General features: G+C 47.4%; 1 protein-coding gene across 10 annotated transcripts in view; it reads right to left on the reverse strand.

Annotated features, from left to right (window-relative positions):
• RERE (arginine-glutamic acid dipeptide repeats) overlaps positions 1-26,806 on the reverse strand; it is a 449,440-nt gene that overhangs the window by 40,883 nt on the left and 381,751 nt on the right. For 9 of the 10 annotated variants that reach the window (XM_044996655.1, XM_044996658.1, XM_044996657.1 and 6 more), the window contains 3 exons: positions 20,140-20,286; positions 19,518-19,698; positions 14,565-17,660 (listed from right to left, as the gene is read on the reverse strand). In XM_044996655.1, the coding sequence (XP_044852590.1) occupies positions 17,627-17,660; positions 19,518-19,698; positions 20,140-20,286 (362 nt within the window). In that variant the 3' untranslated portion in view covers positions 14,565-17,626. Of the gene's footprint in view, positions 1-14,564; positions 17,661-19,517; positions 19,699-20,139; positions 20,287-26,806 lie in introns of those variants that run through there. The other variant, XM_044996656.1, reaches the window with a different exon arrangement.

The raw sequence follows: 26,806 nt of genomic DNA on the forward strand, positions 1-26,806 counted from the left end.
ATTTACTCTCCTCTGGTTTTACACCGGTGTAACCAAGAGCAGAATCTGGCCCAAGCTCTCACATGGCATTGCAAGATTGGTCAGGAGCACTGTGGGCTTCATTTTTCATCTTCCTCTGAAGCTCTAGGTTTTGGCTCCACCAGACTAAATACTAAGTGCAGAAGCTCTCGGCACTAGAAGCACTAGCAAATACAAGGAGGGCACCCACTGAAGTCTGCACACTAGTAGCGATTTGGGTGTTACATGTCAGGGTGGGAAGCAATCAGTACTGGCCTAAGGACTCCCACTGAAGTCAATGGTGCTGGCTCCATCAGAGGCAGAACACCAGCCTTGATTGGCCAATGGTATTAGAATCCCAGCACGGCAAATCCTCATCTTACTGAGACAATAGCCAAGGACCCTCACACAATGAACTCAATTGACCTGTCATGGAAAGAAGTGGACTCTGCTGGAATTGGAACCTGTGATTCCAGGGAGTCTGTATGCCAGATGACAATGGACATCCCACCACAATTGACATGACTTTGCACCAAGAGTACTGAGAGTTCACTGGGCTAACAGTAAAGGCTTCTTACCCCTAGAGGTCTGGGTTCAAACCCTGGCTAAAAATCACTCGTGACTCTAAATAGTCTCCTACTGCACCTAGAAATAACGTAAGGGTCTCAAAATCACTTTGACATGAATGAACTCGGCCTCACCATGCTGAAACAAGGCAAGTCATCATCATCATCATCCCTAGCTCTTACATAAGGCTTTTCATCAGTAGATTGCCTAGTGCTTTACAAGGAAGGTCAGTATCTCTATCCCCACCGTACAGATGGTGGAACGGACACAGAGAGCCGAATCCAGGTGCCCTGTTCCCAGTTCCTGGCTATAACCAGCTAGAGCTAACTGGCTATAACCAGCTCCCCTCCTAATGCTGGGAAAAGAATCCAGGACTCCTAGCTCCCAGTCCTCTGCTCTACCCAGCTAGACTATTATCTCATGCCCTAAAGGACTCTCCTACCTTTCACAATTCAGCTCAGTGAATTGGCATGACTGGTGAACGCTGGAGAGAGTTCTGGGTCAGGAGTAGCAGACAGCATTGCAGTGATTGAGGTGCATCGCCAGGGTTGGGTAAATTGGTACAGTACCTGCCCCACTTGGGACTTGCCTATTATCTGCTCACTGTCTCAGGTGCGTCACTAAGATTCATCCTGAAATGAAAGTCCAGGCCAAACCACCACAGTGCATACAAGGCCTGATGCACGACTCTCAGCAACAGACACTGTGCAGTGTTCGTGCTCTGATGAGGAATATGGCATGCATTAAGGAAACAGCTAGCTTAGACCTAGCAACTGTAGATCTGATTTCCCATTTCATTCCTAGACTTCCCTCCCTCTGTGATCTTCAGTCCTTTCCAGAATCTGGATAAAGTGTGGTTGGCTGGGCTCTCTTGCCCTCATCTGTAGCAATGTTTAAATGCTTGCTCTCTCCATCTCTCTTCTCTTATCTTAGACAAAGGTAGTAGGATTGCTCTGGATCTCATGGCATATCCACCATCCTGCTTATTGCACCGATCAAACCTGCAGCAGAAAAAGAAGTGAGACTATTTCACCTGTGGCTTTCATCACAAAGGAACCTGAAATGCTTTCACAGAACCCTACACATGTAAGACACCACTGAATTACAGCCAGCTCGGGGCTAGACCAGCAGCAGACAACTGTTACACAGCACACTACACAACATAGGTGAGGAAGGAGAATCACGGCCAAGGACAAAATGCTCTGGGATCTTCCATGCCTAGGAAACAGGACCTTAGTTTTTAAGCTCTCATCTGAAGGACCCCACAGAATAAGAATATAAGAATGGCCATACTGGGTCAGACCCAGAGGTGAAAGTAAGCTGGTATGGTCCGGTATGGCATACTGGTAAGACAGTGGCTACTTGTACACAGCTGACCATACTGGCAGGGCCACTGATTGCGGGGGAGGGGGAGGCAAGAGAGGCAGCTGCCCCAGGGCTCCTGGCTACCGCCACCACTACCCTCGGGCTCCGGCGGCGATTTAAAGGGCCCAGGGCTCCTGGCTGCCCCAGTGGCCGGAGCCCCAGGCAATTTAAAGGGCCCAGGGCTCCTGGCCTCTGCTGCCGCTACCGCACCAGTGGCCAGAGCCCTGGGCCCTTTAAATCACCACCGGAGTGGGCCAGACAGCACTGAAGGGCCCCAGCTTTCCACCTGAGGTCCCACCCCTTCCCGGAGCCCAGAGCCACCCCCACCCCCCCACCTTGCCCAGGACCTCGGCTGCCCTGTGTGCCAATAAGTCTGTTACGTTACTTTCACCCCTGGTCAGACCAAAGGTCCATCTAGCCCAGTATCCGGTCTTCTGACAGTGGCCAATGCCAGGTGCCCCAGAGGGAATGAACAGAACAGATAATCATCAGGTGATCCATCCTCTGTCACCCATTCCCAGCTTCTGGCAAACAGAGGCTAGGGACACCATCCCTGCCCATCCTGGGTAATAGCCATTGATGGACCTATCTCCCATGAATTGACCCATTTTTTCAACCGTTATTGTCTTGGCCTTCACAACATCCTCTGGCAAGGAGTTCCACAGGTTGACTGTGCATTGTGTGAAGAAATACTTCCTGTTGTTTGTTTTAAACCCACTGCCCATTAATTTCATTTGGTGACCCCTAGTTCTTGTGTTATGAGGATGAGTAAACAACACCTCCTAGGCCAAACTCCATTTACCTGCCATGGAAAGGAATTGACTCTGTTGGAATTTGAACCTCTGATTCCAGGGAGTCCAACTTTTTTTTGACCAGATGCTCAGATCACTAAAGCCAACCCTTTCTGTAACCACACACCCCACCATGCCCCACTACAATCCTCCAACCCCAACCCCACAGAGCTCTGCTCTTAGACAGACACTGGCTCTAGAGCAGGAAGCAGTGAAAGATGTAGAATCTTTGTTGATTGGCCTGCAGAGCAATAGGTCCTCTAAGTGAAGTGGATTATGTTAGTGGCCTTATATTAACTAGGCCTCGCCTTGGCACTTGTTTCCAAAGGCCAAGAAAAATTGGACCATTGCAATGTGGCTCTACAGGCTAGTTCTCTGATCAGGGGAACAAGACTTGTGCTTCCCCTTTGCCATCAGATACTGACTCCTTTGCCGGAGGTCTAGCAGGAGTGAATAAGCTGTGTGAATGGCTGGAGTCTGAGGGGTGGGGAAGGATGTATCTCGCTGTTCATAAATCCCCAGCTTTGTTTAAAGGCAAGAGCATGTTGAGAAAGATCTAGCTCCAAGGGTGCTCGCTCCTTGGGCCACATTCTGGTCTCAGCTGGGCTGATGTAAACATGACATAACGCAGAATAACTCCACATTTATCATGGAGATGGGACTCTAGCCCTTTCCCTCTGATTTGTGGTTTGTCTACGAGAAACTGTCTCTGGGCCTGGCCCTAGAGGCTTCTGCTACTGGTGGCAATTCTCTCCCAGGCAGGATGGCTTTAGGAGATGCTCCATGTGATGTGGCAGGGAACATTTATTTTCCCAACCCTGATCAAACCCAGTGCCCCACAATGGGTTGCTGTTCCTGAAGTCTCTCAATTTCTTGAGGCCCAGGCTAAGGTGAGTCTTGGACAAAGCAGCCACAGGACGGAAGATGCCCCCTCCCCCCTCGAAGGTGGGTTGGGTTCTGCACCCTGGTTTATTGGGCTGCATACGATTGGGGCCATGATCATGACTCGTCAGAATAAGTTCATGGACCGGACAGGTCTCATTACTCTGAATATAATCACACCACCCTGGGCATGTGCAAATTACGATCTCCACCTACAAGGCAGCAACCAGCGTTTATCAGGGTCTTTAACAGGGTTTATGTTGATCTTGGAGGTCTTCTGCAGAAAGCTGGCTCTAAATCCTGCAGCAAGGCCCTCTGATTTCTGAGGCACACCAGCGCTCAATTCTGCAGCAAACTTTTCTACAACGGCACAAAATACAGTTTCCTTAGAGTCAGCCTTACAATCTGCTTGGGATGGACCAGGCATGGGTACTGGGGCCTTTCACCTCTAAGTTCTAGCCTCGCCCAGGTTATGAAAAGATCCCCAGCGTGATACAGCGTTCTGTGTAAAATGAACCAGTGGTCTAGAACTAGCTTCTAGTGAACAGGTGTTCATAACACAACAGTGCCTTAATTGGCAATTCTAAGCACAAAGGCTAAAGATTGGGCTGTGACCCCGTACCCACAGGACAGGTTTGAACCCAGGAGAGGTTTGAGGCACACTGGTAGAGCAGTGACGGAGAAATGCAAGCGGACCCGGCTCCGAGCTGGTTATCTGTTCTGCGCATACAAGGGAGTGAGTTTTCCAGGACTTTCACTCTAGCGCCTTTTGCCAGCAATGGCTCCCGATGGCGTCACACAAGCACTCTGAACTAGGTGCTTTTCTTCAGTACCCTGAAGTGCCAAGAGATTTCTCAGGCTGCCTCACTGCAAGGAGAGGAGCGCAGAAGGGACACCATGCTCTGTTCCATGCAAATAGGTTTCCATGCCACCACCCCACTCATATGCAGAGCACCTCCTCCTGGCACCCGCAACCCAGAGCCGTTGCTTTATGTCAGAAATTACAACGTGCCTCAGTTGGACGTCCGCAGTTTCTCCTCCTTCCCTCCCCTTTCTGCTCCCTATTTCTCGCTGCTTCCGCGGCTCCCGCTTCAGAAATGAGCGTGGCCCCGTCACCTTAGAACAATACATTTCAAATAAACATTTAAAAGACCTTTGGCTTGACATGAATAAAATGGATTGGGGCCATTACCTGGTAGCCACTTCCCAAGGAAAAAGCCTTTTAAAGCCAGCCCGAGGCAGGGAAGCAACATTTACATTTAGATGAAGGTGTTTCTATAGCAGCTTCTCCCAGTAGTTCCCAGCCACCAGTAATTATCTCTGGAAGAAATTAACAAGACTGGGGAGCTTAACATTAGACAAGAGAAGGGGAAGGAAAACCCCATTGTCAGACTATGAGTTTGCTGTGGCCTCGAGTCGCATGTAGCTGTTGACGGCATGTACGCAGCAAGGTGATGTCCACAAATTAAAGCATCACCCCATCAAAAGAGCAGCACCAGACCTACCATGGCCCAAGAAGCTGGCTCTCCCAATGCAAGGACATTCTGTAGGCCCACTTCAGTATTTCTATCCCCGTGCTAGCTGAGAATCGTCACATATACAAACACCACGGAATGGGCCAGATTCTCAGCAGCTACGAACTGTCACGGCGCCATTGGCACGCCAATGCAGACTGACACCCGCTGAAGACCTGGCCTAATCTCTTACATTTACATGGTGCATTACATCCCTCGGGACCTCAAGATGCTTGACAAATGAACTGAGTGGAAAGCCACTTAGCGGTGAAATGCAGCCAGCTCTGGGGATGGGGACAGCAGCCACACACACAGCACAATGAGCACACGAGAGTTCAGGAGAGGAGCTGGGAAATTTGGGACAAGAACACCGGAGGAAGCTTGCCTGAGAGCTGCCTTTGCCCCGTGATTTTCTCTGCACTGTTCACGTGCCTGAGTGGAGGCAGTGCTGTAGGCTGGGACATGTGGCCCCACCACCCAGATGGGCACAGGGGGAAGAAGCCCATAACTCAATACAAGCAGCTTAGGACAACTCTTCTTAAAGCCGACATGCTGAGGGCTATCATGGTGCCCAAGTGGACATGAATTCAAGCACCACAAAGAGGACCCCTATCTCTACAGTACAAGGCTGTTTACAAGGCACGCAGGCGCGAGTTTGTCTTGGGGGAAACCTTAATATTTGTAACCCTTTTGTCTTGACACAGCACATTCTGTTCCCACCATGCTACGAACACGCTCATCTAGAGCACAGACTCGGGGCAGGGACGTGCTTGCACAAACCGTCATCACTCAGATCCGACGTTCCAACTAGCCATGGGCTGAGGAGCTGTTGATGAAGTGCAGAGAGATGCTGGTGCCTTGTGCTCTTTTGCAGGCTTGGTTTAAGGACGTGTCTAGACTAGAAAGTTGTCCTGCTTTAGCATATCAGTATAGTTAAAGAGGTACAACTCCCGTCAGCACGGATGCAATTCTACTAGGATAAAAGGAGTTTTCGGGCAGTCTGGCTATTCACATACAGGAACAGGAATGTCTATACTAGGCTAAGTCACTCCTATATCAGTATCAGTGCTTCCAGACTAGGGAGGCTGTGCCTCAAGTCAGACCATATAGTTACACTGGTAAAACTTTAAATTGTAGACCAGGCCTAAGGCAGCCACCACTATTACCATGCAACATGTTAAGTTAAAATGCACCGAGAGCAGGGCCCTCTCTGTTACATGGATTTGTATATACACCGGATAGACCCTTCACAACAGCCAGACTACAGCTCTACAGGCTGTCACAATACCTGACATTTCAACAGAGTCTTTCTTCCTGTAGGCCCCCCATGTGCTTCTCAAACTCCACACGCTCTCCCCCTGAAACCTCAGGGAGGAAGGGGAGCGACCCAAAAGCTCCTAGCACACACCTAGAGTGGAATGGGGCTGAGACTGGTCAAAGACCCTAGGCCCCTACTCCGTTCTTGACTACTTGGGGTGCTGTGGACCTATGCTAAAAGGGAGTCTGAAAATGTGTCCTTGTGCCCTGCCCCCTTATGTGCACCCATACATGGATCACGGACAAATCTGGTTCACGGATAAGGTGGGTACCACACAGTCTCCTATCTCTGAAGGATGCAGAGCTGAGTGGACCCTGCTGGGATTTGAACTTGTGTATCTAGGGAATTCGTGTATTCCAAAATAGATGTTTAGCTGATTGAGCTGTTCCCCCTCCGGCTAATGTTATTCTATTTGTCCCCCACAAGGGGGCACTGTCACAGAGCAAACACATGGGGACAGACAAAAATGGTTGCACTAACAGGGGTTGAAGCTTGTTTTCCTATACTGTATATTAAGCAAGACTGGGTCAAGTTCCCCCCTTTCTCCTGGTTAATCTTAAAATGTCAATATTAATCACTAGCATGGTCTGTTTCAAAAAAGGATCCATCAGTGAAGCAGTTAATGTTGGTTGGGCATAGGGGAAGTGAACAGAAGGCTGAGACAGCAGAGTGAGATGACAATGTAACCTGAATTTAAAAAAAAAAAAAATCCATATCTGAGTGTTCAGAAGGTACGTGTTAAACTGCAACATCTGTGGAAAAATCATCAGGCCCAGAACATTAAATTCCATTGCTTGTAATTGCACAGACCTTGTAATTAAGCTTCACTTAAACACACTGTGATGCCAGAGAAATTTCCATCTCACAGATCTGATTAATAGTCTGTTCTGACAAAACCAAGTCCCTGGGCAAAAGGAAACGCGGCTCCATTGCCATCACACAGAGATATTTCCCAAGGCTGGTGCACCAATTTGTTCCCTAATTTTACCCCAGCAGCTCCTCAACGCGGGAAAGTCAGCCTTGGAGTGGCAGCAAGGGCCAAGGCAGTTTAGAAGCTCCGTTCCTTGCTTGCTCTTTCCAGCGACGCTGCAGCGTGAGAAAGCAACGAGTACATATTTAAAGAAATGATGAAGAAGAAGAACAGCATCACACAGCGGTTTTCAGAAGCTGCCAAGTCCCAGCACAATCAACCGAAGTTGGAGAAGGTAACATCACCCGTTGCTCAAATCTTTTGCAGCCTCTTTCATTTGCACAGTGCTGTGCACAAGGAGTTCTGCCTTACTCCTGACCTAAACATGGCGGGCCAAGAGGTAACAGCAACTCCATCTACACTATTTCAGTGGAGCTGCTCTTCCTTAGATCAATGCTGAATCTGGCTCAGTGCCTTAGGACTTGCAAACTCCTTAGGGATTTTCTCGCAAGGGGATAATCAAACAACCCTGCACCGGGTGTGGTTATACTGAATGTGGAATCACCTTTCTGTATTTCACTGTCTAGGCTGTTAAGCTTTCCAGTGCTTTTGTTGTTGTACCTTTCCACCTTCTCAGAGCGGATTTACAAAGCAGTCCTCCTTGGATCACAATACCTACACGGATATCTAATTCTGCATGTTTCCACCCTATGGAGTAGATTGGCAGTGAGAGAAAGAGGAATCCCCATTTGCTAAGAACCATTCTCCGCTCTTCTCTGGCTCCACAGGGAAACTCTGGCAACTTACACAAACTACCCTCTCAGTAAGTAATCTGCATGCCCTGTGTTGTCCTAGATATGAAGAACTAAAGCCACTTTTGACATCTCCCTCTACAGATGATGCTTCTCATTGGTGTCTCTGATTGCAGGAGGAAAGACTGATGGACAACTAGATAGCAATGAATTTCCTTGCAAGAATGCATGTTTTCAGTACTGTTGCCATCGGCTCTTGCCAATAGCCTTAGAAGGCACTGCAGGTAAGCCAAAGGCACTGACTCTCCCTTAAAGACGGCTGATTGGCCATCTCTGTGCCATCTGACTATAAACTAGATTTTAATCATGCTCATTGTGGGAGGCACCCCACCTCTCCTTATCTGCCAAGTGCTTCATAAATAATATCAATGAGGATATGCTGCTTTGGTTCAGAAATCCAGTCTTTGGAACCCTTGCTTGGATACGTCTGCTAGAATCTTTTGGCGGCTGTCACTAGTGTAAGGTGTGCCAGGCCTGCTGGGGGAGTTCATCCATGATCATTTTTGCCTGCTTTTTAACAAACTTTTTTTTGAAGGAGGCATAAGAGGGAGGAACAATATATGAGAGCAATTGATTTGGTAGGGCAAAGCTACTGGTTCATTTTGCACAGCAGCCCAAGTTCTACAGACATGGGCACAACCAAAAAAACCCCAAACAGCCTAATTACATTGTCCGCTTGGGATTTGTGGCCTGTTTTATATCATTTTATCTCATGCGTTTTGTAAAGCCAACACCAGGAGCAAAAATCAAACCTCATTAATTTGCATTCAGAAAAGAGGAGAGTGAAACACAGCTGCAGCGTGCAAAGGACAACCTGAAACTCCAGGCAACAGAAAGCCTCTTTCCTCCAAGCAGTGTTTTGGGGACAATTAGGGTAAGAGATTACCTGAGTAAAAGACACTGGCAAAGACATGGGAAAACTCTTAAGGCTCCTCCCAAACCTCTTATGGTCACTCGTGCCTTACAGGGGATGAGGAAGGACCCTACAGGCGGAAGCAGTAACTGTAGCTCTCAAAGCATACGGCCTCTGCAGAGCTACGTTCTCTGGCAGTCTGATCCTCACCCCTCTTCTCTCCATTTCCCCCCCTTCAATTCTGCTCCTGCCACCAATTTTACCTCAGTTCTGCCCCCTCCCCCGCACAGCCTCACCTCAGCTCCAGCAGCTCCAAGGAGCGCCCCGACTCCCAGGCCTGAGATGGGGCCTGCAGCCAGGTCCCCTCTCCTCCTCTCCAGGCTGGGTGGGAGAGGTGCAGAGGAGCCATCTTGTTGCTCACAGGAGGGGCTGGGGGAGGAGGGAGCGGAGCAGCCCTGAGCTGTGGGGCCAGGCTCTTTCTGCTCCCGCCTGGGAAGGGTGTTGGCTCCTGAGGGGAGCACGCGAGCGCCTTGCAGCAGCCCTGACTGGCTGCTCTTGCTTCCCCAGACGGCGGGTGAATGAGGAAAGCAGCCGGTCTGAGGGGGCTTTCCCGCCGGCAGTACAAAACCGCGCCTCCCCTTCTTGAAAATGTTTCTTGGGTCCGTGACCCAGTGGTGACCCCGCACGCTTGACACGAGGCTTGCAGGCGTCTTAGGAAAACAGCTCCTGTTGGAGCAACACAGGCTGAACCCAACGTCCAGAGCAACGCCAGAAAGCGGCCAGGCGCCCCAGCTCACCAGTCTCTTCCTTGCTGGGGTCAACAGCGGCCCGTTGAGCCATCACACCGGCCCCTTCGCTCTGCTAGATGGCGGAGCGGCCTAGGGCTAGTCCGGAAGGAAAATAGGATGCTGGCTCTGACTGAACTCCCCCCGTACATGCACTCTCCTCACCCTCCCTAGCCGAGCGGGGCCTACAGCTTAATTCTTGTGCTGCACTGGGGCCGGGGGTGGTGTTATATGCACAACGGGTACCCACAAAGGAAAGGTGCTCGGGTTTATTTACCTGCACTACGTTCTCAGCAGGAAGCGCAGGACCGAACTGCTGCTGGCAAACTTGACAGGCGCCCAGGTACCGTCCCGGGTGAGCCGTTTGCTTTCCCTGGCACAGACCCCCCCGGCCTAGGGAGCAGGACGAAGTGCCTGAAATGGCCACCACACAAGAGGGCGCTCGGCAGCACAGGGCAGTCGTGCACACAGCTGCTCCTCATGACTGAAGCAACGAGCCGGGTTCCAAGCAGGCAGCACCCTGGACTCCGGAAGGAGGCAGATCAGTCTCCTGCCCAGCTGCCCCTGGGATTGCTAAAGGTGGGCCCTGCCCCGCTGCTTCCTCCTGATTGGTGGATGGCTGCATCGAAGAAAGCCTAATATGGAGAATATTCCTTCCCAATCCCAAACTTGTCGCCAATCCTGTACATTTCCCAGCTGAGATACATCAGCATTTAACAACGTACCCACTGAAGTTTAAAGCAAACTAGTGTCCACCTCTAGCTCTCAGTCCAGGTAAACTGGAATCCTCCAGATTAAACCCCGTTGGCTCAACTCCATATGAAATCTCAACCAGTCCAAAGGTTCGTCAGAGCTTGTGCTCATCTCTAGCTGCGGGGGTAGGAAGCAGTCGTCTGGTCTGACTAGGAATTGGGAAGGAAGGCAAAAGATTGTAAGATCTTTGGGGCAGGGACCGTCTTTTCGTTCTGTTTGTACAGCGCCTAGCACAATGGAGTCTTGTTCCATCGCTGGAGCTCCTTGGAGCTAATGCAATACAATAGTAACAATCAGCAAGAAACTGCTAGCAGTTTACCCTCTCAAGACGGACCTACAGCAGCTGAAAGCTTTTTCATTTGTTAATAGGAGAGAGAGGGTGAAGATAGCTTTGGGGAAGTCAGTCAAATAATTATCAGTGCATCTCCCTGCATGATATCTCAGAATCCTGTTAACCAAGATGGCCCTTCTATATTATAGAGCAGTGGTCCCCAAACTTTTTACCTCATGCCCCTCCTTAGCCCTGCCTGCCCCCCTCCCCCCACCGGAGCCATGGGACATGGACAGGGGTAAGGGGCCTAAGGCTTTGCCATGGGAGCTGGGGTCCTGGACTAGGAGCAGAGCTGGGTGGTGCTCCCTCTCTGCCCCCCCGTGGGGGCTGACCCAGGTCCCAGCCATGCCCCCGGAACATTCCTCCATGTCCCCCCAGGGGGGCTCGCCCTACAGTTTGGGAACCTCTGTTATAGACTGTGGTCAGTTGCAGAGCCAAGGTTCAAGCTGATGTAAAAGGTTCATTAGGTTCAGTTGCTATAGATACATAGGTTGTTCAATAAAGCAGTCATGTAAAAAACAGTTGGCTTGCATAAGAGACCCTCCGATGCAAATTCATACAAGAAAATTTACCCCTGGGGAGCTGCTGTAATTTCCCTTTTTGCACAGGCACGAGGAAGAGCCTGGGAATGAGGCGTAGCCAGAACCAAATCAAACCGGTGGGCATGCCCTGTGCAAATTTCCTGCCAGAGCGCTCTGACTCAACACCTCAGTTCTGACTTTGTAGTCTGTCATTTCAACCTGGGGGCTTTCCTCCCACTACTGGAGACCACCAATAGCCCCATAACACAACAGGGCTTGAGGCAGCAGGCAAAAATCCAACAGGCGCCTGGTTGAGATGAACAAATTCAGTTTAATATTTGTGGCCTAAACGAAGATCTCCAGAGAAAACAGGCAAATAAGGCCCTCCCACCCCCCGCCCCGGCTTTACAGCCAAATGTCAGATGTGTGCCAGAACAGAGGAGTGTGCCAGCTACGCACCTGGGACTCGCTGTGCAGCTGATCACTATACAAATAAACCTTTCACGAGAATCAACACATTAATTCCCTCCGTGAGCAAAATTAACAGAAAACTGAGAATTTGCCTAGGTTGTGGATTTTATTGCCCTTTATGCTAATTAAACTAATATTTCACAAGCCAATTTCCTCTATAAAAAGCAGCTTCCTGTTTTCTCTCTCTCCTGTGGCTTTATCACCTATATGTATCTTGGCTATGATCTTTATCTAAATAAGGACTGGAGACTTTATGGCAAGCAATGGAATTATTTCTTCTGCCTTGGAAGGTCAGAGAGAGAAACTCCCGGGGGGACGGGACACAGAATCTGGCTGCAGCCATTTCTCCATGCAACTAGCGAATGGTGCAGAGGGCTATTCGCTGCCCTAGATAGCATCTGAACGCATGGGTCTACATGGCTGTTTACAGCTGGCATGGTGTTAGAATGGAGGTTTGAGTTTCCGAATGTAGCACAGCCACATGATATCAAGTCCTCCACCCTCCTAGTCAGACCGCTCAAAGAAAAACCACATCCTCTGGGGCAGTTCAATTTATAGGGCAATAAAAGTCCTTTTAGTAAGTGGGAAGAACAGCTTGGACTAAGTTCCACGAAGAACAGAGAATTTAAAAAAAGGGAGTCACAATAAATACCACAGAACACGCATGTCAGGTCAGCCGGAGAAAACCACATTCAGAAGCCACTGACCTTCCCCTACAAGATACCACACAGTATAAGTAGAAAAGCTGCTTGAAACAGGCCGCTTTAACTTCCCTTTCAATTTTAGCCACAACTGCTGCCCCTTCTGTTCCAAGCAAACCCAGGCAATGGGGCACTATATCCTCTGTCGTGGCCACATGCGTGACGATGAATCTGCGGTAACACAAGGAGACATTTAACCTCAGAATCTGACACAGTGTGGAAAAGCATCCTTCTCTCTTCAGTGGTTTGAGCATTGGCCTGTTGGGTTGTGAGTTCAATCCTTGAGGGGGCCATTTCGGGATCTGGGGTAAAAATCTGTCTGGGGCTTGGTCCTGCTTTGGGCAGGGGGTTGGACTAGATGACCTCCTGAGGTCCCTTCCAACTGATATTCTACGATTCTAAAATCATGTAACTAGCTCTGCACAGCAATAATAAAGATATATTTCAACTTTTTTAGGATCACCTTACAGTATAATCCCTGTTTTACAGAAGGGGAAACAGGCACATACTGGTACAAGTTCAGCACTTTGACCAAGATCACATAGGATCTGTTTTCCAGAAGAGGTAAGTATACGCAGCTCCCATTAGCTTGAATTGGAGTCATGGAGCTCAGCCCAAAGCCCGCAAGGGTATGTCTACACAGCAAAGGAAAACCTGCAGCTGGCATGTGCCAGCCAACTCAGGCTCGCAGGGCTGTTTCGTTGCTGTGTAGACAACAGGGTGACCAGACAGCAAATGTGAAAAATCGGGACGGGGGTGGGGGGTAATAGGAGCCTATATAAGAAAAAGACCAAAAAATCGGGACTGTCCCTATAAAATCGGGACATCTGGTCACCCTAACAGGGCCCCAAGATCTGGGACCCTCCCACCCCACAAGGTCCTAAAGCCCAGGCTCCAGCCTGAGTTTGGTAATCTACACAGCAATGAAATAGCCCTGCAGTCTGAGCCCCATGAGCTTGAGTTGGCTTGCACAGACGAGCAGCCGGTTTTTCCTTCGCTGTGTAGTCACACCCTGAGAGGTGGACCCAAGAATTTTCAACTGAAAGTTTTTGCATTTTTTTTGGTTGAAAATGTTCACAAAGGTTCCCCCACCCCAATTGTTTTGCTGTGTTTTAGGCAGCTTGTAATTGTGGGTAACAGAGAATGTTGATTGGATGGTGAAGCCATGTGACTTAAAAAAGCTGTGAACCCTGACAAAGCCACCATGTTTCAACTCGACTGTAGTCAAGTTGCATTGTAACAAAGGTGGAGTAAAGCAAAGCAGTGTTATAAGAGCATTCAAAATTCATGCGCTAAACCAGGCTCCTGGAGCCGTTATGGACAGGGCCAGACTGTGTTTGATCACGTTAACAAGCAGTGCCCAGGCCTGGGCAGAGCACATGTTTTCAAACACGCTTGGCCCAGGAGTTAAACAAGGAAGAGGTGATAGAGCGCAGCCTCCCCCACTCTGCAAACAGCAGCAGATGTCGTTTCTCAGGTTTGGGGACACAGCGCTCCCTTTCAACTCCCACTCTTCCTTGGCTCATGCTTCAATCTACTTTAACTACTGGTTGGACCCCACCCACATCAGTGGCAAAGTCAGACTCCATTACAGGTACAAGAACCCCCTTTTAGCCACAACTGCACTTAACACATCCCTAAATGTACGCAATTTTCAATCTGACTGCTTATCGCTTAAGTGAAGGGTGCAACATTTATGCAAGGATCTCCCTGGAGCATTAAGCTAGACCCAAGTAGACAAAATGCAGTTATGCACATTGGAATTCAGTTCAGGCACAAACGCAGGGTAGCATAACACTATGTATGAAAGCTAGACACTAGGGTTAGCTAACAACAGACAAGCAGGGGTGAGAAACAAGAGAAGAGAGAGATCTGCTTTTGCCTGTAAACGTGCAGTTGTTAGAAGAGGCAAGACTTTCATGCTGTTGCCCCCTTATCACGCCCTCTCCCACTCATCTCAAGTAACAGACACACTCCACTTGCAGACAAAACCTGGCTGCTGTAGTGTAGCTTGGTTTTATTTATGTCCACAAATATTTCAAAAAAATTACAAAATACTCAAATGGAGAGAACACAGAAGTCACGATTTCTGGGTTTCTACTCTGTTTACACTGTGTTATCCCATGGCAAACTACTCATATATACATTAAGCTTCAAGATATATATAAATGTAGCAGTCAGAATGTACACTCTGCTTTAACGGTGCAGTGAAACAAGCTCAACCATGACGACATAGAACAAGAGACGTTTCAGAAACACTAAAGCAAAATAAAAAAACCTTCAAAACACAGGAAAAAATAAGAGAGATTTCTGAAAGGAAACCAAAAGGTCTGGGTTATAATAACAGGGCATCGAACACCAAGATGGTTTCAAAAGCCATTGCAAATAAAGCTGTAGTTAATCATTGGATTGAGATGGAAGAATCTCAGCGCTTCTTTGTGCCACGATGTCAGAAACATAAAAGATTCTACTGAGCTGCAAAAAAAAAAAAAAAGATCAAGGGAAAGCTTTTTGAATAGGGATTGCAAAGCACTACTTTGTTCTTTGGAAAAATGGAAGGAGAGAGAAAGGACAACACGAAGGAATCAACATCTTTTTACTAAAAAAAACCCAAACAAACCTGAAATAGGGAGGCAGCATCATGTGCGATACGTGGTGGTGTCATGCCTGCCCTTCCCTCTAGACAGTGAAAAAAATTGAATTTTGATGGAAATGTACTTAAATAAAGCCGTCAGTACATTGATGCTTTTGGCCAGGGAAATTTTATGAGCACCTCTGCCATGACACTTGCTGGATAGGTGTTAATGCTTTTTCACCCGACAACCAGAGACAGAGACTAGAAGTAATGTACAAATATTATCGTTCCTGGTTCTAGGGTGAATCTCTTGGTATCCAAGCCCGAGAACTCCCAGGTGTCAAACACTGGAGTCTTGGCAGACAGGAGTTCACACAGAGTTCTGATGGGACTGACTCACTCTAAGGAACTGAAATGGCATTAAAAGGAAAATTGGAATGAAAGGATGAGAAAAGAGATGAGATGGAACTGAAACAAACCCTCCTCCCCTGGACACACATGCTACACAGATGGATACACTAAGCCTGGAATTCCCTGATGCAGGTTTTAATTCATAAATCGGTGCCATTACCTACCCATCAGTGGAGCCAATGAGTAGCAACATGGTAATGTTGGTTTCTGCCCTGTGTGGTGGTGAAGCACTATTCATGCCATGCCTTCCACAAGGCTGAATGATTAACTACAAGTTTATCTAACATGGCTCAATACAGTCCTATGACATGACCACCACATATAACAGTCTACCACAGCAGAGCTACAGCCCTCAAAGAGTTAAGAGAGAGAATGGAAGAGGTTATGTACCAGTAGAAAACATGGCCAGCAGATGCAGATGTTCTCTGGATCCACCACCCTCTGCCTTATCAAAAACATGGTTAATGCAACAACAAAAATATGGTTTTGGTGTGTGGGGGTGTGTGCAAGAAAGATGTGCATCTTGGCTTAGGCAGCGAGCAAAGCTATCTACAAAAATATATGCCTATTCTACTGTGTGTGCCCTCTCTCCTTTGCCATATATCAGCCAAGGATACACATGGGCAAAGTTCTTCTTCCAGCCAATCTGGGCCATTCAGCATGAACCTGTTGTGTTGGGAGTCAGCAATGTTACTGAACACCTCTGGCTAATTTCACAGCAGCAGGTTCCTTGATACACAAACCCTTAAGAGAGGTTAGGAAAAAAAAAAAACAAGCAGCCTTCAGTACGAGACAGGTTAAATTTAGATTATTGGTGTTTGTGAAACAACTTTAAAAACACAACTCTGTAGTCCAATTGTATAGTCTCTCCTTAGAAATATGTAAAACAAAAGCCAGAGAAAGTGGGCCCCATCCAACAATTTTCTACCCACATAACCCTGACTTTAATAGTTTGAGCTACATATCGTATTTAAAGGAAGATATTACTTCTTAGAATTTTGCTAATACTTGCTAAAATTTAAAGAGATAGCTTAACACAAATTTAGCGAGACAATTGTTTTTAAAAGACAAGAGAAGGAGGCAGACTACAGCCAAATTTAACAATAACCTCTACGTTAGAGACAGAAAGGACAAGCCAGTTCCAAGGGACATCTGTATTGCTGAGAAGCAGAACTCAACAAAAGTCATCTGCAGAATGGAAAGGTATAACGATAATGGGGGGGGAAAAACAGAACAGAAACAGTCATTTGTAACATTATCCCTGCAACTGCCTTGAATTGCTACCAAATCAAATTTCAAGCATTTGCCCATTTGAAATTATTGACACCCCTCATTTCCCTTTAATTAAAGGGATAATTATATATATATATTTTTTTTATTAAAAATCAACTCTGTATTCTGTCACTACCAAGACTTGGGATATTACTGAAAATCAAGATTGTTATGTTTGTGGAGTTTGGTTATTTTTCCTCCCCAACCACCCAAAACATTATTTACAGACTTAAAAAGCCATGCTGAAGAACTGAGCTCTCTTTAAAAGTATGAAGATTTCCTACAATGTATTAAAATAAAAGTAATTTTTTTTATTATTATAGCACTTGGATTCAGAGCTTGTTATGCCACCTACTTGCAATCCTTATTTTTTTCTGTTTTTTTTATATATATATATATATAGATGCATTAAGTGTCTCTTCACGCACAGTGACTGTCGTGTTGTGAACCTGATTCTAGCACCTACCCAAAATCAATCAAACAAAACCAACCCCCCCAAGATTGCAGGGTAGTTCTCTGAGAATTCCAAACAGTCCTGTATTTTCAATAGGCTTCTGAATAGGTGGTCATGCAGGGAAGCCCACACCAGTCTTGAGAAATCTTCTCTACAAATGAACACTATTTATGCCAGTAAGTCTTTAGCTGTTGGTAGGGGAGGTGGGTGTTTTCTTTAGATTTAAATATATAAAGAAATCTTTATAAGATATTCTTTTGCAGCGCTTATTGTATGTAAAAAATGTTCCATTCCTTCCCAAGGACTGGGGTTTCCATAGCCGGCATTACAAATAAATAATTTATTACAACTGTTTGTCACCTTCTTTCTTCAGTCGACTGAAAGAGAAAGAAAATGTATTTTAGCGGACAAAGGGCATGTGGCTTGGTGCCTCAGCAATACGTTGCCTTTTGATACGAGCCTCACTGCAAAATGGGGGGAGCGGGGGAGGGGCATCGAAGTGCCACGAAGGGGACGTGGGTGGGGGCAGGTGGTCTGATTTCTCAAAGTGAACGGGGAACCAGCATGGTAACAAGTGGTGAAGAACAGTCGGTCACGGGAGATGACGCGCTTTGTACACTTTGTCATCTGTACACTAGCAACATTACCACTGAGACAGCAGGTGCCAGCAAGCAGTGCAGCTGAACTGGTGCTGAACACACTTTGCCCATCCACACTTGCAGCTAGACCATGTTCAGCATTAGGTCAGCTGCCAGTACTGTCACCTGATGTCACAACAGGTAATTTTCCAGAGCAGACAAGGTTTGAGACGCCAAAGCAAAGGGGGCATGAGGCTAGCACATGCCAGGCTGCTGCTCAGCCATCCTCACTACGAAGCAACACAAAGAGTGAACCTTGCTGAATGCCGTAGGTGGTGAGTCCCTTTCTGCAGATTGCCAGCCGCCATTGCAAAACAGAAACAAGAGGTCTTCCAGTGAAGACAAATGGGGGAAAGCGAGGAAAACCATCGCAATATAATAATTTTGGGAGAGGAGGAACTTGCATGACCGGTCGAGATCTGCTCAGCCATTCGTCCAGCGTCTGTATTAGTTATGCTTTCATCAACTGTCGCCCATCAATAATTTGTTCAGATTTACTTGCTGGTGAATTCCTCTCTTATTTCTGTTCATAAGGTGTTTTTTTTTTCTTCAAGGGGAGGAAGTGGGGAAATAGCAATCATAATAAATGTCACTAAAAGCAAAGCTAATTCTGAGCATGACACAGCTAGTTTATTCCTTACGCCAATTATTCTGGTCTAGTTTCCAAAAGCTCTCCCATTCTCCTGTGACAAAGTGGGAATGTTCTTAATGTTTTTGCTGACTACTGTGTGTGCAGGCCTCAGTTTCCCCTATGTATTACTCAAGCATCTAGGGGGTGGGATAAGGGAGTGTGATCATTGCAGAGACTCCCAGAGGGCAGGTGTGACTGGCTGACAGGCCATAGAAAATGGCCGACAAACTGTGTCCTGGCAAATGATGGCCAGCCCCCCTTCTCTGCAAGGGGCTAGCAGAAGGTGTTGGAGAACAAAGAGACTAGGTGACCTGTTCGTCCGGGAAATAGACAAAGCCCAGAGGCAGGGCAGGTGGAAGTGACTGAAACTGGGCTGCTGGAAACTGGCCGGTCTCTTGTTTTGGGACTCAGGGGGGAAAACCCAGGGCTCTGAGCGCTGGATCCCCCGAAGTTGGTTTCTGCTGAATGTTCCTGATTTCTGTGCTAACAAGATCTGTTCTACACTGTGTTCTCATCAACTAATAAACTCTTCTGTTTTATACGCTGAGAGTCACTGCTGACTGCAAAGTGGGGTGCATGGCCTTTTGGGGTGTGTAAGGCTCCCCACGTTTCCCTTCCAGGTGGACTCACCACGGGATGCTTACGGTGTGAACAGGGTGCTGAATACTCCGAGGCCAGACCCAGGAAGCGCTGAAGCCGAGAAGGCTTCTTGCCCTGGTGAGAGTGTGCCCTGAGGGGGGAGACACTGCACCACAGTCCTCTCTGACTTCATTCAGAGCGGTTTCAGAGCACCGAGACTGTGGCGCCGTGACACCTCCACACCAAATTAGCTTTTTCTCCAAGCATGTTAAGGTCACACCGACCACATGTATGGGCTGCAGGCTGCGGGGAGGGGACGCCTCAGGCGGAAAAATTCAGGGAAACAGTAACAGAGCTTCTAGCTGCTTCTCCATTGCATCTCTCACCTGTAATAATCTTCCTGACTTGGTAGATGCCCCCCGTGCATGTGGGGATGCCCGTGCAACCACTGCTGCTCCATAGCCAGTCTTTGCAGCTCTGCTGACTGGGCATGCATGGCCTGCAGTTGATGGGCTGCTGACATTGGAGGTGGGATAGCACCAGGCAGGTCTCGTGGGTAGGGGGTACCTGCAAGAGACATCACATTTATGTCCTTTACAATCATTAACTGGTTCTCGCTGCCCTGCAAGGTATGTAAAGCAGAGCATTATCCCCCCACATTCCCATTTCATAGATGGGGAAACAGATGTGCCGAGTGGTTAAGCAACTTGCCTGAGGTTATACAGCAAATCAGTGGCAGAATTTGGAATTAGAATACTGATTTCCAGTCTGCCCACTGTTCTAAATGCCACACCTCATGGCTTCCCTAAAGCTGCTACTAGGATCCAGTTCCAGTGGATGTATCAGCAATAAAACAGGAGGTCTCAAGAGTTGTAACATAAAAACGTTCAGTTTAAAAACAACGAGCGCAAAAGCATAAGAATTAAAGCCCCCAATTCCCTCCACTGCACATCTAGACCGAGCTCGGAGCAAGCACTGCCTAGAGGAAGGTCAGTGAAACATTCTCACCGAAGACTGGGTGTCGGAGCATTTCATGCTCGTGTGGTGGCTGCCCTAGCAGTGGGTTGGGGATGGTACCAGGAGGGTAGGGAAAACGTGCCAAGTGGGGTCCAGCTGCCAAGGGATCCACCAGCGGGTGAACAGGTCCTGCTGAACCTAGAAAAGAAGATAAAAAGGAAGGTAACCAACTGCTTGGGGAAGCTTCACCCTTTGGGGAACAAAAGCCATGTTACCGCTTGAGCTTGTGCAGTATCTGGCTTAATCGGTGTGTAATTATCTGGAGCTTCGCTCCATCTGACTTGAAGCCCACTTCTCTATCTTCAAGTGTTTGAAGTGACATCTGCTTGCCAAACAGTCTTAATTGGTAAAGCAACAACTCCCGGCTTTCCATTTCAATAAGGAAAAAGAAATCTACCAAGTGACAGGAAAAATCAAATAGCAAAACCACTTACGCATTCATTGTTAGCAGCCTCCTTCTTCCCCCTACACACACACTGAGGCAGAATCGCATGCTAATACAGTTAAACCAAGATTCTAAGGCAAAATTTGTCTTTTCAGAAGTTTATAAGAAAACGCTGGCTGTAAATATCTTCTTGCCTTCCACTAGCACATAAGTACAAGTCAAAGGATCACCGACAATCCTCAGGTCAAAAGGGCTTAACAACTGAGCACCCTCGTAATACTACTCTGGACAGACAGGAAGCTCTCAAACCCTCCATTCTCCAAATCAGACAGTGTCAGCTCCAGGGAGCTGCCAGCCTAACCACCCCCCTCCTTATTTGTCCTCACTTGTAGGCAATTCCTCTAATGTCACTTTACTAAGAGGATGAAACCATGACAATATTTACCCATCAGTGCATGGCAAATCCCCTGCATTTAATCCGCTAGAAGTATGCATGGAGATTGCATATTAGCAGAAAGCAGTCTCCCATGGTCATTTCAATCCCAATACTCCTCCTGTTTCTAAGCGCGCGCGCACACACGTGCAACCTGTAAGAATAGTGCAATATGAGTAACTATGTCAGGGTTGCCCATCACTCAGACCGACCCCCTACTTTCCTTCCTTGAGCTAAGATCTTAATTCTGAAATAGTGCACACCCTGGGGCATAGTGCTTCAGTGACTTAATTACAGTAGCTCACTCAACGGCATAACTGCCCTTTGTGGGTCACACCAGAGTTTTCTACCTTGAGTTAGTGGACTGCCCATGCACCTGAGGTAGCTAACAAGTTTGTACAGGCTGGTGAACACTCCAGGCTGGGCCTTGGGGGTACACCACAAACATGTGTGTCCTGGAACAAACACTTGTAGAGTGTCCATGCTGGCCTTAGCAAATGCATTAGCTACCTTGAGTTAATAAGCAACCAATTAATTGAAGATAAAAACCGTGTGTAGACATGCTCTGTGTCAGACACTTATTTCTTCTCCTTTAAAAGTTAACATATTCCAGCATTCAAGTGTCTGTAGCCATAAAGTCAATGCAAATCAACCCTATTCATCTGCACAACTGCAGTCCAAACTATGTCAATCCTGCCCCTTTACAACCCATAAGACTTGATATTTGGTGCAATCCATCCTCTGACCTCCAGAGCAGCGCACACAGAATGCGGAACACTGTGCAAGTTCCACCTAGTAGTGCCTTTAGGTACTGCATCAACACTACCAACTCCCAGCTACATTTCTACTGAAATACAACTGCGTATCACTTGCCTTCTTTGATGCACACACTAGCACTTTCTGCAATAGCTCTCAAATTCCCTTCCTAACCCAGGAAACAGAGACACCATCTATTTTTAATTCACACGCTCCAAGACTCATTATGCTATATTTGCTGGCACAAGTACATCTGCAGTACGTTTGTCCCAGGAACTGTACACCACGTACTTGAATCGCTTTCACGTCTGACCTTGCTGCTGAATTATTTGGCGCCTTATTTAACCTTTCTCCACCAGTTTGCTATCAGAAAATGTGGAAATCTTGCTTTGGTTGCCCATCCTCCAAATCCCCGATGTAGTGACATCACTCAGAGCTACTCAGCCAAATGAGTGACTTTCCAGGCTCTTTGTCTTGACACCTAACAAGATACCAAGTTATTTCACCAATCACTTCTGGGGATCTAAAACCAACATTTTAGAACTGAGCACATTCTAATGAAGAAGGTCCCCAAGCTTAGATGTAGGAACTTTCTGATAAGCGTGAAGGAAAGTCTATTCCAGTTGCACAAGCAGTGCAGAAAGGCTAAAGAGGTAAAATCTCCTCCCCACATCCGTTTCACTGCAGCTACTACTATATACTGAGGTCACACCTCAGCACAGACTGCCAGTTTCTTTGAACGGTGCAGAGGTTTTGCATTGCACTAGACACTATGATTACACCAAAATTGGGTGTAAACTATGTGTTGGTAAGGGGTCGTAAACTGCACATCAAGGGGGCAGAAGGGTGCGGTTGTAACAACCAACAAGAGATGTCAGATTCAGAGAGCTGAAGTAGGGAGGCCTGCTTTATGTAGTCAGCACTAGGAAGTTATGGTGTTGACATAGTCAAGACAAATAGATAAATGGGAGATAAAGAGAGAGGAGAATCACCACAGATGTCAACAAGAGGGCCAGAGCGTATGTCTACCCTGCAAATCAGGTGTAATTGTAGCACAGGTAGGCATACCCAGCCGAGCTTTAATCAAGCTAGCATGGGTAACAACAGTAGCGTAGGTGTGGTGGCATGGACTTGTGTGGACCGACAATCCGAGTATGTACAGGGTCCCTGGTGAGCTTGTACCGAGGCAGCTAGCCTGTACTGCCACAACCTCATTACTATCGTTACCCGCACTAGCTAGATTAAAGCTACAATTACACCTCAGTTTGTGATGCAGACCTACCCAGAGCCTTGACGCCCTCCCTCCACGGGACGGAGGGATGATATGTAACCTGCACCAGAAATCTGCCAAAGTAATAAGTGTATAAATTCCCCTCCTCCCCCAGTGCATTCTGGGGTGTTTTTTTTTCTTTTTAGCTCCTTCCTCTGAAGCATCAGGAATGGCCATGGCTGTAGACTGGACACAGGAAGAGAAGGGCTAGGGCTCTGAGGAGGAACTGAGAATTCTCTCAGATGCTTGGCTGACTGGTTCCTGCTCACAGGCTCAGGGTCTAACTGGTCATCATATGTGGGGTCAGAACGGAGCCCCCTGCCCCAGGTCAGACTGGCAGTGACCTTCCTCTGCAGCGTGGGGTTGTGGGATTTTTCACAAACCCAGCAGCTATATAAAAACATCGACTAAACGTACCCATTTACACCTCCCCATCTCACAGACCGACCACGGCCCTTGCTGATTTTGAAAGGCCTCTTATTTAATAACACCATTTTGGATTTGGATGCTTAATTGGCACTATTATCTTCCACTTCCGATCGCCTTAATCTCTGATCAGGGCAAATCAATATGCTGCTTATTTGGCAGGACACATGCTAACTTACTGCTTATCACTGGTGTTATCTCCTTATCCTCATTTCCAAACATCCTCCTCCCCAGATAGCCTGAGGTTTGCTATCATCATGCTATTTACAATTACCCTTTGATCCATCGGAAGGTGATTTATGCGCTCACTTCGGTTTCTCCCAAATTTGCTGTCGCTTTATTTTACCAGCACCCTAAGTTTGGAAAATAGACAGACATCCATAGCAATGTCCTTCACATCAGAGAGAGCTGCCACTTTACATGAAAAAAGGGATGCAGACTTGTCCTGTTTGTCTCAGCTGAACTTCTCACAGGCAACTGCTTGAACAGCCACCAAAGAGAAAGCAGGTGCACGCCCCATACCCACCCACACTTTTATCATGCAATATTTTAGTAACCAATTGTTTTAAATTCACTCTGGCTCAACAACTCCAACCCTCCAATTTTCCAGCCTGAGACAGCTAGAGAGCTCACTGACGTCTAGGTGCTAGTATTCGGTGTGTAGCGCTCTCACTGGCGTGCATACCAGGGTATGAACTACTAACTGTGTACAAAGGTATACAGGGAGCAGTTTTAACCACTGTCTGCATTCAGTCTACACTAGTGCTGCCACTGCTGATTGGGCCGCACCAGTTCTAGACCAACAGAGGGAGAATTTTGGACAAGGCCTTAGTGCATGAAGAGTGTTACTGGCTGCTGAAAACTTGCCTCGTGCTCAGCAACGACCTGATCCAATCCTAGTACAGGGAAGGGTTAAATATGTGGGTGTAAAATACCAAGGTTATTACAAGGGAGGCCTGTGCCATTTATACAGAGACGAAATGCCTAAAATAAAAAAATAATCCTGTTATTTAAACACGGTTGTGTCCCAGCTGCATTGTGTTGTGGTTTCCCTTTGCCTGCGTGGACAGGAAAAAGCAGGTGTCTATGAGAGATCAAACACAATTATAACTATTTGTCTCCACAGGGTATAGAGATAACAATGTTATTCAGGGTGGGGCCACACCCATGTGTCACAACCTTGTATAGACCTGGATACAGTTGTCACGCAGACACAGCTGGAGATTATGCTGTGCATAGTTCCCGAGTCATGGGATACGACCCCATGAGTTGGGCAGAAGGCTCTTGGATCTGGTACTATTCAATATTTTCATTAATGAATTGGATACTGGAGTAGAGAGTATGCGTATAAAATACGCAGATGACACTAAAACGGGAGGGGTTGCAAGCACATTGGAGGACTGGATTAAAATTCAGAACAACCTTGACAAATAGGAGAATTGGTCTGAAATCAACAAGATGAAATTCCATGAAGATAAATGCAGAGTACTACGCATAGGAAGGAAACAAATCAAACGCATAACTACAAAACAAGGAATAACTGGATAGGCGGCAGGTAGCACTGCTGAAAAGAATCCGGTGGGTATAGTGCATCACAAATTGAATGAGAGTCAACAATGTGATCCAGTTGCAAAAAGGTTAATACCATTCTGGGGTGCACTAACAGGCATTTGTATGTAAGACACGACAGGTAATTGTCCCCCTCTACTCAGCACTAGCAAGGCCTCAGCTGGAGTACCTGTGTCTAATTCTGGATGCCACAACTTAGTAAAGATGTGGACAAATTGGACAGTTCAGAGGAAAGCAACAACAACGATAAAAGATTTAGAAAACCTGACCTCTGAGGCAAGGTTTAAAAAACTGGGCATGTATAATTGAGAAAAGAAACACAGAAGATTAGAGTTGGAAGAGACCTCAGGAGGTCATCCAGTCCAGTGGGTCTCAAACTTTTTTTTACTGGCGACCCCTTTCACACAGCAAGCCTCTGAGTGCAACCCCCCTAATAAGTTAAACACACTTTTTAATATATTTAACACCATTATAAATGCTGGAGGAAAAGTGGGGTTTGGGATAGAGGTTGACAGCTTGCGACCCCCCATGTAATAACCTCACGACCCCGAGGGGTCCCGACCTCCCATTTGAGAACCCCTGATCTAGTCCAACCCCCTGCTCAAAGCAGGACCAACCCCAGCTAAACCAGCAACTAAAAACCTCTAAGGATGGAGATTCCACCTCCTCCTTAGGTAACCCATTCCAGTGCTTCACCACCCTCCTAGTGAAATAGTTTTTGTCTGCACTGCAAAGTTTTTGTGCAACAAGTTATACCACTTTTATTAAAGCGCTGGAATTAAACTGCTGTTGCGTGTGCACACTGTGCTCCTTGGGATGGTGGAGCGTATCCACATTAGCAGCTCTTGAAACAGCAAAGAGAGCAGTGCATTGTGGTAGCTATCCCACTGTGCAACTGGCTGCAGGGTGCTTTGGGAAGGGTTTGCAACGCCTCATGGGGCAGGCACAGTGTCACATGGGGCAGGGAACAGTGTGAGACAGGGAGTGTGTGTGTGTGTTGGGGGGGGGGAAGAGACTGTTTTGGGGGACGGGGTGTGTGTCCGCATGCTGTCTTGTAAGTTCAGACAGCAGCAGGAAGCAACCAGTTCTGAGGCGGGGGAGAGAGAACCCCCAACCTCAGCCCCGACCTCCCTCCCCAGCAATCTCTCACACACACACACCCTCTGCCCCTGTGTTCAACAACAGGAGCATTCCACAATAATGGTTTGCTATGTATCCTGGGACAGATCAGCATGGCCACGGCTGTCAAATGGAGCTTTGAAAGGGGAGGGGCGCAGGCCTTCAGGACAGCCAGTTCAAAACAATGAGCAAAGCGGCCACTTGAGGGATTATGGGACACTTTCAGAGGCCAATTACAGCCTTGAAAGAAACTGATGTGTTTACACTGGCAATGTAGCGCAGGAGCATTGTGGAGATGGGTTTTTCTCCAATGCTGCAACTGAGGAGTTTCTGCACACTAAGTGGGTTGGTAGTGTGTACACCTCGGGAGTTACATTGCAGAAAGCTGCTTTACTGCATAGTAACTTGCCCATGTAGACAAGGCCTAATATCCAACCTAGACCTCCCCCACTGCAACTTGAGACCATTGCTCCTTGTTCTGTCATCTGCCACCAATGAGAATAGCCGAGCTCCGTCCTCTTTGGAACCCCCTTCAGGTAGTTGAAGGCTGCTATCAAATTCCTCCTCATTCTTCTCTTCTGCAGACTAAATAAGCCCAGTTCCCTCAGCCTCTCCTCATGAGTCATGTACCCCAGCCCCCTAATAATTTTTGTTTCCCTCCGCTGGACTCTCTCCAATTTGTCCACATCCTTTCTGTAGC

This window comes from Mauremys mutica, chromosome 21 (genome assembly GCF_020497125.1).
Source record: "Mauremys mutica isolate MM-2020 ecotype Southern chromosome 21, ASM2049712v1, whole genome shotgun sequence".
NCBI classification, from domain to species: Eukaryota; Metazoa; Chordata; order Testudines; family Geoemydidae; genus Mauremys; species Mauremys mutica.